The 12,244-nt window shown below is 34.8% G+C and overlaps 1 protein-coding gene across 3 annotated transcripts in view; it reads left to right on the forward strand.

Moving 5' to 3' along the window:
* Positions 1 to 12,244, forward strand: part of Usp24 (ubiquitin specific peptidase 24) — a 140,202-nt gene that overhangs the window by 46,718 nt on the left and 81,240 nt on the right. For all 3 annotated transcript variants that reach the window (XM_047538442.1, XM_047538426.1, XM_047538437.1), the window contains exons 6-12: positions 2,415 to 2,450; positions 3,091 to 3,156; positions 7,300 to 7,365; positions 9,618 to 9,692; positions 10,264 to 10,422; positions 11,511 to 11,625; positions 11,819 to 11,922. In XM_047538442.1, the coding sequence (XP_047394398.1) occupies positions 2,415 to 2,450; positions 3,091 to 3,156; positions 7,300 to 7,365; positions 9,618 to 9,692; positions 10,264 to 10,422; positions 11,511 to 11,625; positions 11,819 to 11,922 (621 nt within the window). The remainder of the gene's footprint in view (positions 1 to 2,414; positions 2,451 to 3,090; positions 3,157 to 7,299; positions 7,366 to 9,617; positions 9,693 to 10,263; positions 10,423 to 11,510; positions 11,626 to 11,818; positions 11,923 to 12,244) is intronic.

Below are 12,244 nucleotides of genomic sequence, written 5' to 3' on the forward strand. Positions count from 1 at the left end.
TTTTCTTACTTGTTCTGGGTGTGTAAATATACTTTTACTTGTTTTTCTGTAAACTCATGTTTCTTAGAATTTAATCTAGGTTTGTTTTTTTTGAGGCCTGAGTTAAAAGCTCTTTTCCTCCAAAAAAGATTTATTTGCACTTCTTCCAGCTGCCTGGAAACACCATAGTCTGGGACCACTTTAGAAAACATTTTGGTTTTCATCAAAACACAGACTTATAGACTCCCCAAATTGTATACAGTAAGGTTTTTCAGATGACAAATTCAGTGGGAATTTGTGTAGTAAAGTCATATGATGGCACTTCTGTGGTTACAGATTCTTGAATTTTGTTCTCCTTTCCAGACAGTCCCAAAATCAAGAGTAGACAGATTTCCTTTCTTTTCTTCTGTAGGTATTCCTTTTCATCTTACCTGTGGATATGACCCTCTAGGTTCCAGCTTTAGGTGGAACCTTCCGAGGCCTCCCTGCCCCCACCTTGGCTGTGTCCTATTTATCATGAAGATGGAAGCTGAGATCACCAGGTTTCCACAGACGCCTGTGGAGTAAAAGCCGGCTTCATGAGAGTTTGCTTATCTCACAGGATTCCAGCTTTCTCCTTGTTTTAACTTCCCAGCTATCTGTTGCTAAACTAGAATGACGTTTTTAAAAGATTATTTCTTTAAGCCAGGCACACACCTGCACTTCCAGCTACTCAGGAAGTGAAGGCAGAGGGATCACAATTTCAGGGTCAATGTGGGCAACTTAATAAAACCCTGTATCAAAATAAAATTTATATTTAAAAAATAAAAGTGTTGGGAATGTAGTTCAGTGGTAGAATCATTACCGAGCCTGCGCAAAGTCCTGGGTTCAATCCCCAATGGTAAAGAAGAAAAAATTCTTTAATGTTTTTATCTAGTGCTGTTATTTTGATTTGGAGAGCTTATTAGAGTAACCAGACTTAAGTCCTCATTAACTCTTCAGGGCTTTCCATCTTCTTTTCTCACGTCCACTGAAGTCATCTTTGACCAGGCCTTCCTCTCTTCCTTCACCACACTTCCTCTAAAAAATATCTTCTATTCTCATGCTTTTAAATGTCATCTCTGTGCTAGTGGTTCTCCAGTTTGTATCTCAGGCCCACACCTCCTCTCTGAGCACACCAGACTTGAGTGAACCATGTCTTCTTGGTTGCCACACAGAGTTCTCAAACTTAGTGTGCCTAAGTGGAACTTCATGCTTCTCTCAATAAATAGCATCACCATCTACCCTCAGGCCCAAGCCAAAAACACAGAAGTCGGCCATGATTCATCCCTTGTTTCTTATTCCCCATGTCTAAACCATAAACAAGTTCTTTATCTCTAATACACTTCAAGTGAGTTCTCCCCCCAGCTCCTGGTACCATCCTGCTCCACACACCACCATATACTATCTAGTCACTACACTAGCCTTCCACCTGGTTGTGCCTGCTGCTTGTTCTTCCATTTCATTCTCAACAGAATTGTAAGAGTGCTCTTCTTAAAACAAAACATTCTCTTCTGTGCCTCCTCCAAGTTTCTGCATGATCTGGTCATTGCTTTTGTCCACAGATTTATATTTTCTACTCCTCCTGGCTCATCATGTCCCAGCTGGGAGAGTTTTCTCTTGGTTTTTCAAACACAGTAGACTCTTTTCTGCCATTCTAGGACAGAACCTTGCCATTTCAGTCTCTCTGTCTGGACTATTCTTTAAATGGCTACCTCTATGTATATCATTTAGGTTCCAGCATAAAGACTGCCTCTTAGAGGTCTTTTATAACCACCACCCATAGAGGAGGCTAGTTCCATTTTTCTATTAGAGGACCTTTTAGTTTTCCTTTTATGGGACTTAACATAGTCTAATTATCTTATGTATGTAGTGATTTTCTTACTTTGTTGACCCTACTAGAATATGAACTTAATGAAAGCAGGTTTCCCATCTCTTCTTAGTTGCTCAGTTCTGTATCCAGCACCTAGAAATATAAAAAGGGAAGAGAAAGAAAAGGAGAAGAAAACTTTCCGAAGGGTATTAATGATACAACTGGGACTAAAATTTTAATCTCTTGATTCCTGATTATCTATTTTAGGTAAATAATTAATTCTTAATTTCTAAATTATAACTTTCTTATTAGAGAGAGTCAAGTTATCCTATTCTTTGGAGAGCTTAAACATCTGATCTTGGTGTCCCAAAATACATGAATGCTTTTATGCATAAATGTTCCACATTGTGGCAATTCTCTCAAATCCAGACTTAGACACTTTAAAAATTTTATATAGTAATGTCAAAAGAAACCAGTGGACAGGCTTTCAAAGTATTTTTCAAATTTTAATGGTTTTTCCTCTGACATTATTTAGGAAAGAAATGTAAGGGTTAACGTGGAAGCTTTTATGTTGCCATCTCAATTTTTCTTTTTTTTCTCATAGGAACCTCACGGATGGGTTGTGGATTTGGTAAATAAGGTATACAACTATTATTAATATGATTGTATTAGCTTTTGTTACTATACCCGAGAAAAACAACAGAAAAAATAGAGAAAAAGGGAGGGAAGGGCTGCAGACAAGGTATAGTTCATGCTTCCCTCCCAGGACCCCATCCCTTCAGCTAGGTCCTCCCAATAGGCCATTCAGCATGAATTCATCAGTGAAATAATCCATTGGTGGGGTCAGGACCCTCATGATCCAGTCACTTCCCCAAAGCCAGAACATTGTTGATTCGTTGGGGACTAAGCCTTTAGCACATTAGATTTGCGGGGGCAGACATTCCAGATCCAAACTGTAGCATTGGTCATGTATTTTATTTTCCATTTTCTAATGAAATTTCCCAGAGTGGAATATTTTAAGCTACAGAGAATAATGTTTTCTCAAGGGGATATGTTTTATCATTCCTTCTTTTCACATGTACAATGTATACAGGGGAAACTCAGCTTTTGGACTTGGCCTGTCTTCAGCAGTATCTATAAGAGCATTTGAGTTACCTTTGTCAAAACTCTCAAGACCAGTAGTATAGAGCACAGTGAAAGTAAAATACCATCCATAGTTCCTTCCTTAAATTAACAACATACAGGGTTTCAAAGTTCATTTGTGCCTGTTTTCTTCTCAGTTCGGAGAATTAGGTGGATTTGCAGCAATCCAAGCCAAACTCCATTCAGAAGACATAGAACTTGGGGTAAGTTAAACCTACTGCATGTACTCAGTGCACACATTTACTTTATTTGGGTTGGTATACAGCCAGAGGTAACATCTGAACAAAATAGTTAAAAGTTAATCCTTAGAGGAGCAAATTATAGAGTTCTGATAATCAAAGAAATGTAATCATAACCAAATTCACACGTAAGCTGTTTGTATTTTTTAACCTCACTATTTTCCCTTTGCCTATGGGATTCTTCTCTCAATTTGCAATTGTTACATGAAATTATCTTGCTGTTTAACAACAGCTGCTATATGTGGCAATATATATGTGCATAATAATTTTGTGACTATTAAATGACCATATAAATCAGAATTTATTTCATTGGATCAAACACAAATAAAAATTTTTTAGCAAGGTTGTTTAGGCTTTTTGATGTTACAGAAACTTAACAGGTAACAGTGTACCATAACATGGGAACTTCCCATGACCCCCCATGTGCAATACCACTAGCTTTTCATGTCAACTTTATTTTCTTAAAGAATTTCACCTTATGGTAAGAGGAATAACTCTGATTTTTCACAGACTGCTGACCTTACTTAGGTGAGAACACTTTATTCTAGTTAATTATTCAGTATTTGTCATGTATAAGACCCCGTGCTAGCTGCCATATTTTGATCAATGCAGAAAATGATGTGGTAAAATAATATACCTATGTGTTACCAATTGTGCTTTAGAGAAGCATTTATTTCTGTGGAACCATGACTCATTGTTTCCTCTGATCCTTCTTTGGATGAGGGTGTAACATTGGTCAGGGAAAGAGACTAATGGTATAATAGTAGACTGACCTTTTCATGCTACCCATGTTTATCTTTAAAGATCAGGTGTCTACCATATCATTGACTAGCCAGGGGGCCTCTTCTTCCTGTCTTAGAAGTTACTTAAGCTGTTGGACTATCATTTTGATCCCCATTGAGTACATCAAGTATGTTGGAAATGACTTTATTGACATAGAAGATAATAGGTAGTGATTTTAAAAACTAAACAAAGAAAAATCACCTTAGAGACAGGTTTGCTTACTTCTTAACTGGTCTTTGGGGACATTGGGAAATATCATAAATTAAGTTTACTTCTGAAAAATGTTAAAACACTTAGTAATTTTCTATAGATTCAATTTATTTAAAAGCAAATCAAAACCAGAGCAGGTCTAGATTTCTAGCATACCTGAATAAAAATTGTTTAAGGATACATACTTAGGATTCTGGCCTTCTCCTTCATTAGTGTTGAGTGTTGTGATGTTAAAATAATTCTAAAAATTTCCCCTTAGGTCAGACCATTTTCACAACTATGTTGTTGACTGCAGTTGAGACAGAATTTTATTATCTAGGTTGTCTTGAAGAGATGGTAAAACTCAGGCTTCAGACAAAGAGATCCAGAGGTTGAAATTCTCATTTTAACAAATAAGTATAATTAAAATTCATGATAAATATCAGATTTCTGACCAATTAAGAAGGTGGCTATTGGGGCTGGGGCTGTAGCTCCCATGAGCTCTTGCCTCGCACTAATGAGGCACTGGATTGATCCTCAGCACCACATAAAAATAAATAAATACCATGTGCAACTTAAAAAAAAAAAAAAAAGGAAGGTGGCTGTGTCCCAGAATAAATCTAGGCCAATATTATAAGACTGAGTTCAGGTCACATATTTTTTAAATTTGACAAACAGTGGGGAAAAAAAATTATCACTCACAGTCTCACCAATTAAAAACAGGTGTACTAAGTAAGAAATTAAAGTTGCCTGTCCTTTCATCCCGTCCCCACACACATACCTATCTATCTCCTGGGTAATGATTACCCATTTAATATATAATCTTTCTGATCTTTTCTTAAATTTTTATAAATCTGCATGTATTGTTTCTTTCTCTTTAAAACTATATTAGGCTGGCTTGGTGGCACATGTGTGTAATCCCAGTGATTCAGGAGGCTGAGGCGGAGAATCACAAGTACAAGGCCAGCCTCACCAATTTAGCAAAGCCCAAAAACACTTAGCAAGACCCTGCCTCAAAATAAAATGACTAGGGATGTAGATCAGTAATAAAGCACCTGTGGTTCCCCCAATAACAAAAAAAAAAGGTAAAATAATAAAAAAACTAAATGGAAATCATACTGTATCTAGGTGTATATTTTAATTTTCATTTAGCATTATATTATGGAAATCTTTCTAGGTTAGTAACATCAGTGTTTTAATGATCGTAGCATACTTCTGCAAAGGGTATGTCATGATGCTTTTACTGAAAATATTTCTTAAAAGTGGGTCTTCATGTACTTCCATTCATGTGCTACTATTTCTAAAGGATTAATTCCTAGAAAGTGGGAAAGTTTCTTTCCAAAAAACTTGTAGTAATGAGTCTATATTCCCATGAACCAATGTCATGATACTCTTAATAGTGCTTAATATTTTCAATCTTTTAATTTTCCAATACAGTGGACAAAAAATGGTTTATTTTATTTGCAATACTTGATTTCCCGTGAAATTGCGCATTTCATCATATGATTACTGGCTATTTGTATTTCTTCTATAAATTGACCTTGCTATTTAGGCCTCTTTTGGGTGGTATATATTATTAATTTTTAGGAATTCTTTTTATATTAAGCCTATCGACGCTGTGTCTCTTTGTGTGTTAGTAAATCTTTCTTCCCAATACTTTGCATCTCTTCATTTTTATTGATGGTGTCTTTTGCTGTATAGAAGTTATAAAATTTTATAGAGAAGTTATAAATTTTATATTATCTAATTTTCCTTTATGACTTAAAATTTTTTATTTTAAACTGCTTAGGGGATATTCCTCCACCTCAAGGGTTGGTTTTTGTTTTGTTTTGTTTTGTAGTACTGGGAATTGAACCTAGTGGCAGTGGTATACCACCCTGAGCTACTTCTCCAGACATTTTCAAATTTTAAAGTTGAGGCAGGATCTTACTAAGTTATCTAGTCTGTCCTCAAACTTGTGATCCTTCTAAATTGCTTGAATTATAAGAATGTGCCACCATGCCTATCAAAAGGGTTTTTTGTTGGTTTTGTTTTCTTAATATATTTAGTTTCATTTTTTTAACTTAACTATTTAAAATTTGTTTTTACATATCACGTGAGGTGTAAAATTTATTCTTCAAATAGATAACCAATTGTTAGAAGATTCTATACTGACTAATTGATTTTCCCTTACTATTTGTATTTGCTAGTGTTATCATATCTTGAAGTTCTACACATACATGAATTTATTCCTGGACATCTGTTCTGGTCATTCATTCCTTTGGATACTTTGTTATTGCTCCACTGTTTTAATTTTTGGTAGGGCCATGTCTGCCCAATATTATTTTCTAAACTTTTGGTTGTTTTAATATTTTCACTCTTCTGCAGAAGGTCAGCATGTCAGCTTCTGCAGAAAATCCCACTGATGCCATGTTTGGAAGTTAAATGTATGGGTCAGTATGTCTCCACATTCATTTTTACAATAAATTTGACATTTTAACAGTACTGGTATTCCCATTCAGAAACATGGTATCTCCCCATTTATTTGGGTCTTCTTTTATGTATTTTGGTGAAATTTTATAGTTTTCTTCAAAGAAGCCTTAAATGGTTTGCATTAAAGCCATATTTCACTCCCTCCTCCAAGTACTGTCCCTTTCTTTCAAAAAAATCTTTTTAGCCAGGTGCAGTAGTGTACACCTGTAATCCCAGTGGCTCAGGAGGCCAGGGCAGGAGGATCTCTCAAAGCCAGCCTCAGCAACTTGGCAACCCTGAGCAACTCAGTGAGACCCTGTCTCTTATAAAATATTTTTTAAAAAGGTCTAGGGATTTGGCAACCCTGAGTTCGATCCCTGGTGTCAAAAGAAAAATCTTTTTAGTATTCTACAGTATGATCTTTAGAATGATTTCATCTAGTCCTCCATGGAAGTTTTATTGTCATACTCTGATTTAAATTACATTGAATTTCTCTAATAATTTAAATGGACAGACATCTTCATTTCACTGCTCTCCAGAAGTTTAGTTTATCTAGTCATTCATTCATGACTTGCTCAAATCACTGCTTAAATTTTTCTCAGATAGTTGTAAAGGGGTTTACTTAATTTTGAAAGGAAAAAGACCTCTCACATTTCTTTTTATCTTCACTGTTTTTTTTTCTAGGCCGTTTCAGCACTGGTGCAACCCTTAGGAGTGTGTGCAGAGTACCTGAATCCCTCAGTGGTGCAGGTAGGATTAAGCCATTTTACATCACTGCACAGGCTGATTCAAGACTTGCTAATAGTGATCATTTTCTTTTTATTAGGTTTTCAGAGTTGTTCTTAATATAGAGTAACTTTTTAAAAAATAGCTTGTTTTAGTAAAAATATTGTCAGAAGATAATAAAAAATGTTTAATAATTCAAAGTATAGGAGACCTCTAACATTTGAGAATGTTATGTACTCATTAAAATCATTTTATCAAATATATTTTTTCCCCATTTTCTTATCTATACATAATACCCCTGTCCTCTTCACAGGAATGTTTTGGGGTTCAGTACCATTATATTAGGTCAATTTTGAGCAGTCAACAAGGCTTGCTTACTAGCTCAGTCACTCACTTATGAATAACTTGATAGCACATCTTTTTTGATTTCCTGCCTCTGCAGAATTGTAATGAACAGGCCATAGAATAGTTAAAGCTGTGGGTTTTTAATTTCCTAATGCTAAAGGCCTATTACACCTTCTTATTCCTTTCCATTTCGGTTAACTAGTTTTATTATACAAAATGTGTCATTGATAGACCTCTGCTTATTGTTTTCTTTATAAATTAGTCTGTGAAATCTACAATTTTTATTTATATTTTTTAAATCTCTGTAAATGGTTTTGAAAACATAATGTCCTGTGAGAGTAATGTTCTGTATGTACTGTGTTTCTTTCCTGTATCAGAGTTAATTCAGGCCATAGTATAACTTTGACTTATTTAACTTATGCCTCTTGTTCCCTCATCTGCATAATGGTGATAATAAATCAGGGATACATGATATTTTTTAGTGGGTGTTAGAAATTTCTCCCGTCTCCAAATGTTAGGTACTTTTCCATATCAAGGTAATACTGTTAATTTTTTACCCCCATGGTGCTGGGGCTCCTATCCAGGGCCTCACACATAAATACTGAAAGATTTTAAGTGAAGTAGGTTGGCTGGCTGTGTATTTTATTTATTCTTTATACTGTTTAGAAACATCTAGTGTTCTTTCAGTGTAGGCATATGAATATGCCATTAGCTGGGTAGCTAAAACACTTAAGACATAAAGAGGCAAAGTGATTTGACTTCTTAATAATATAATAAATATTAATAATTTAATAATTGACTTTTTTTTAATAACCAGGCTCAGGATTGAATTTGAAATGCATTTGCCCACACATTGTTTCATGCAAGTCAATTGGGTACTAATATCCTAGATGCTAAATAATCTCTTTAGAAATTAAAGTGCACATACTGTGTGTGTGTGTGTGTTTATAAGCATAGTATACTTTTTTGAAGTAAGAAATATGAATTTGCAACCAAAGCATGTGTAACTTCATCTTTATTTTAATTATACCTAACCCTACAGTGATAAATTCATTAATCAGTAAATTCCTATCATGATACAAATTAACAGTTGTCTCCATTACATGGTATTTACTTCATGGTATTTATATAACTTTGACTTATTTAACTTATGCCTCCTCTTCCCTCATCTGCAGAATGGTTATAATACTACTAACCCTCATGGAGTTGCAGTGGGGAATACACAGGGTCTGGCATGGCAACACTGACTCAGCTCTTAACCATAGTAGTCCTCAGTCTTTACTGTACAGTTGACAAAAATATAAAAGAAATTCTAACTGGATAGTTAATGTCATTTTAATCCAGTTCTAATGTATCTTTGTCTCTAATAGCCAGATATTGACTTTGTTTTCCTCACTAGCTATGTTTTTAAAATTATCTTGGAATTGATAATTTAACTCTAGCTAATATTATACCACTTCTCACTTATTATTTAGGTATCAGATTATGTTACTATTTTGGAACAGTGTGTCATTTGAGTCTCATCTATAGGTCTCATATCAACAAGCAACAGTAGTTGTATGACAACTTATTTTGTGAGATCTGTGCTTGTATTCTTCATTTTTTAAAGTGAAATGTAAAATATTTACTTTGTTACAAAAATAATCCATACATATAATTGATGTTTTTAAGGTTAGTCCATGTGTCTTGAGTTGTTCTTCAGATCACTCTTACAGAATTTCAAGAATATACTCATAGTGTTAAGAAAGCTGAGGCAGAGAGTCAGCTAAGGATTTCCTTGGAGCAATATTAGCTAGTTAGTGGTGGCTTTGATACTAGAATTCACATTCTTCATTGTACCCTCTTTTGCGAATGGGGATGAAAAAATACCTTCTCCCCACTTTTGAACAGATTCAGGAGTTCTTATTAACTGTAGCATTTTATTTCTGCAGCCCATGCTAGACCCAGTCATCCTTACCACAATACAGGATGTGAGGAGCGTGGAGGAGAAGGACCTCAAAGACAAGGTAAGTGCTCTTTTCAGTCAGGTAGGCCCTAGTGCTGGCTAGTTCACAGAACTAGGATTTGGCACAGTTCCTGTGCTATTGCTCTTTGGATTCTGGTCAGAGACAATTCACATCAAATTAATGTTATGTTTTTGGATTTAAAAATTTCTAGTTTTGAAACAATAGAGGTTGATATTAACTCAGTCGATAGAATGAATATAGCATTCTCAGTAAATGATATCATTCAGGAATTTTATTAATAAATTGATGGCATTACAAGTAGAAGGAACTTTAGAATATTAAAAGCTTCTGTGGAGTTGTTCAAAGCAATTTTATCTTTTAACATGATTTGACATATTTATATTCCCTTTCCTTTACTATTCACCAGTTGCTTAACATTTGTTTAGAAGCAAAATTCAGTTAATTGACCATATAGGATATCAGATATCTCCAAATCATTGTTACCCTGTAGTCACGAGAGAGGAAGGGGACGGGGGAAGGTGTGTGTGTGTGTTGTGAGAATTGGGTTCAAACTGTTTTTATTGTTCCTTTTTAAATTTTTGTTTGTTTGTTTGTTTCTTTTCAATAAAAGAGATTGGTTAGCATCCCTGAGCTCCTATCTGCCATTAAGTTACTTTGCATGCGCTTCCAACCGGATCTTGTGACAATTGTGGATGACCTTCGGCTTGACATCCTGCTGCGCATGCTGAAATCACCACATTTTAGTGCTAAAATGAATTCCCTCAAAGAAGTAAGTTTTGCATTTACTTCTAAAAGATTTAAAATACAGACCTCCTTAAGTCTGCCCAAACTTGTGATTATTAATATAAAAGTGTTGGGAGAAGAGAGTAATTTCTCATAATCATATAAAGAAGAGATAACAGTGATATGTAGAAAATGGTGTATATTTATAATTGTTAATAAAGCCATCCTCTTATTTGTATTATTTTCACAATTTGTTCTCTGAACTGTTTAATGTTTTTGTGACATTTACTTTTTACCCTAACAGTTTCTTTTATTTTATTTCATATGTAGGTTTACTTACACCAAATCTTCTAACTGATGTTAGGACAAAAGCAAAGTGACTACAGCTGTGTTGGTCTGAGCAAAATGAGGAAATGATTTTCTGTAGTTACAGCCTACGCAAACAGCCTATTAGACCCACACAAACAGTACAGTGGTTTCAGTGAATAACAAGTAGATTTGATACACTTCAGTCATAATCCAGTCTTTTGTTCACTTTTGGATTATTTAGGATTCTTGGCTGCAAATGAAATAAACTCTAGTTGAACTATTTCAGACCAAAAGTAGAAGGGACTGGCTGTTTCACATGAATGAAGGATTGAATTGCCAAAACATGTGACTAACTAGAATTTGAGGCCTGATCATTGCCAGGACCCTGCCCAAGTCTTGTCTCTGCTTTTCTGAGCAATTGGTCTCATTCCCTCTGTACCTGCAGTGAGGCATCTTTCTTATAATAGAGACCATGACCACGGGTAGTTCATGAGTTTCACAGCCTGCACGTCCCATCACCAGAGGAGCTAATACATTGGTTCTGGTCCCATTTATAAAATTTAGAGGAGATGACCCGAATGAAGTTTGGGTTAGATTCTCATCTCTAAGCCAATAAGCAGTGATCCAAGGGATTGGGTGCTGTAAGAACGACTCCATGTTCTTTTTAAAGAGACATAACAAATAGTGATCTGTTAACTTCCAGTAATTGGCATTTACTACATTTTGACTAATTATCAGACCACATTGTAAGAATTCCAGATTTTATATGTATGAAGACTTAGATAATGTGTATTAGATTAAGTCACAATAATCCTCTCTTTTTAGGTAACCAAACTGATAGAAGATAGCACTTTATCTAAATCTGTGAAGAATGCTATAGATACAGACAGATTATTAGATTGGCTAGTAGAAAACTCGGTTCTGTCAATTGCACTAGAAGGTAAGTTGCTTTCAAAAAATAAAATTACTTAACACATAATTTAAAATTCTTTAAACAGGTACAAATTGTTTCTTTATAGTCTTCTAGCAGTTTACTGTTAAATTGCTAGAATTAATAGCTTTGAATTAATGGAATCATATTTAGAGAATCAGTGTTCACTGTATCTTTCTTCCTCTCTTGTGTTTCTTATTAGGCAACATAGACCAAGCACAATACTGTGATCGTATAAAGGGAATTATTGAACTCTTGGGCAGTAAATTGTCTTTAGATGAACTCACTAAAATTTGGAAGATACAGGTTGGTTGATCAGAATTATTTTTGCCTTTTCCTGACAGCTGTACTTAATCTGTTTTACACTTTCGGGTTTCTATGAAGATTGCATATGTAAAAGAATTCCACTCGTCATAAGAATATCAAACTACTGATCTAATCTTACCATTTTTTAAATTAAAGAATTAAAAGCCTTCATGAAAGTTATATATCCGTTAATGGCTCTGCTAGGAATGGGCGTAAGTCTTGTTTATCAGTCTCATGTTTTTTTTATTTCATTGTTTATTAATGTTAATTAATAATCTTTTCCCAATTATCCTAATAAATGAGGATAAGTATTGCTGAGCTT

Source organism: Sciurus carolinensis, chromosome 1, assembly GCF_902686445.1.
Source record: "Sciurus carolinensis chromosome 1, mSciCar1.2, whole genome shotgun sequence".
NCBI classification, from domain to species: domain Eukaryota; kingdom Metazoa; phylum Chordata; class Mammalia; order Rodentia; family Sciuridae; genus Sciurus; species Sciurus carolinensis.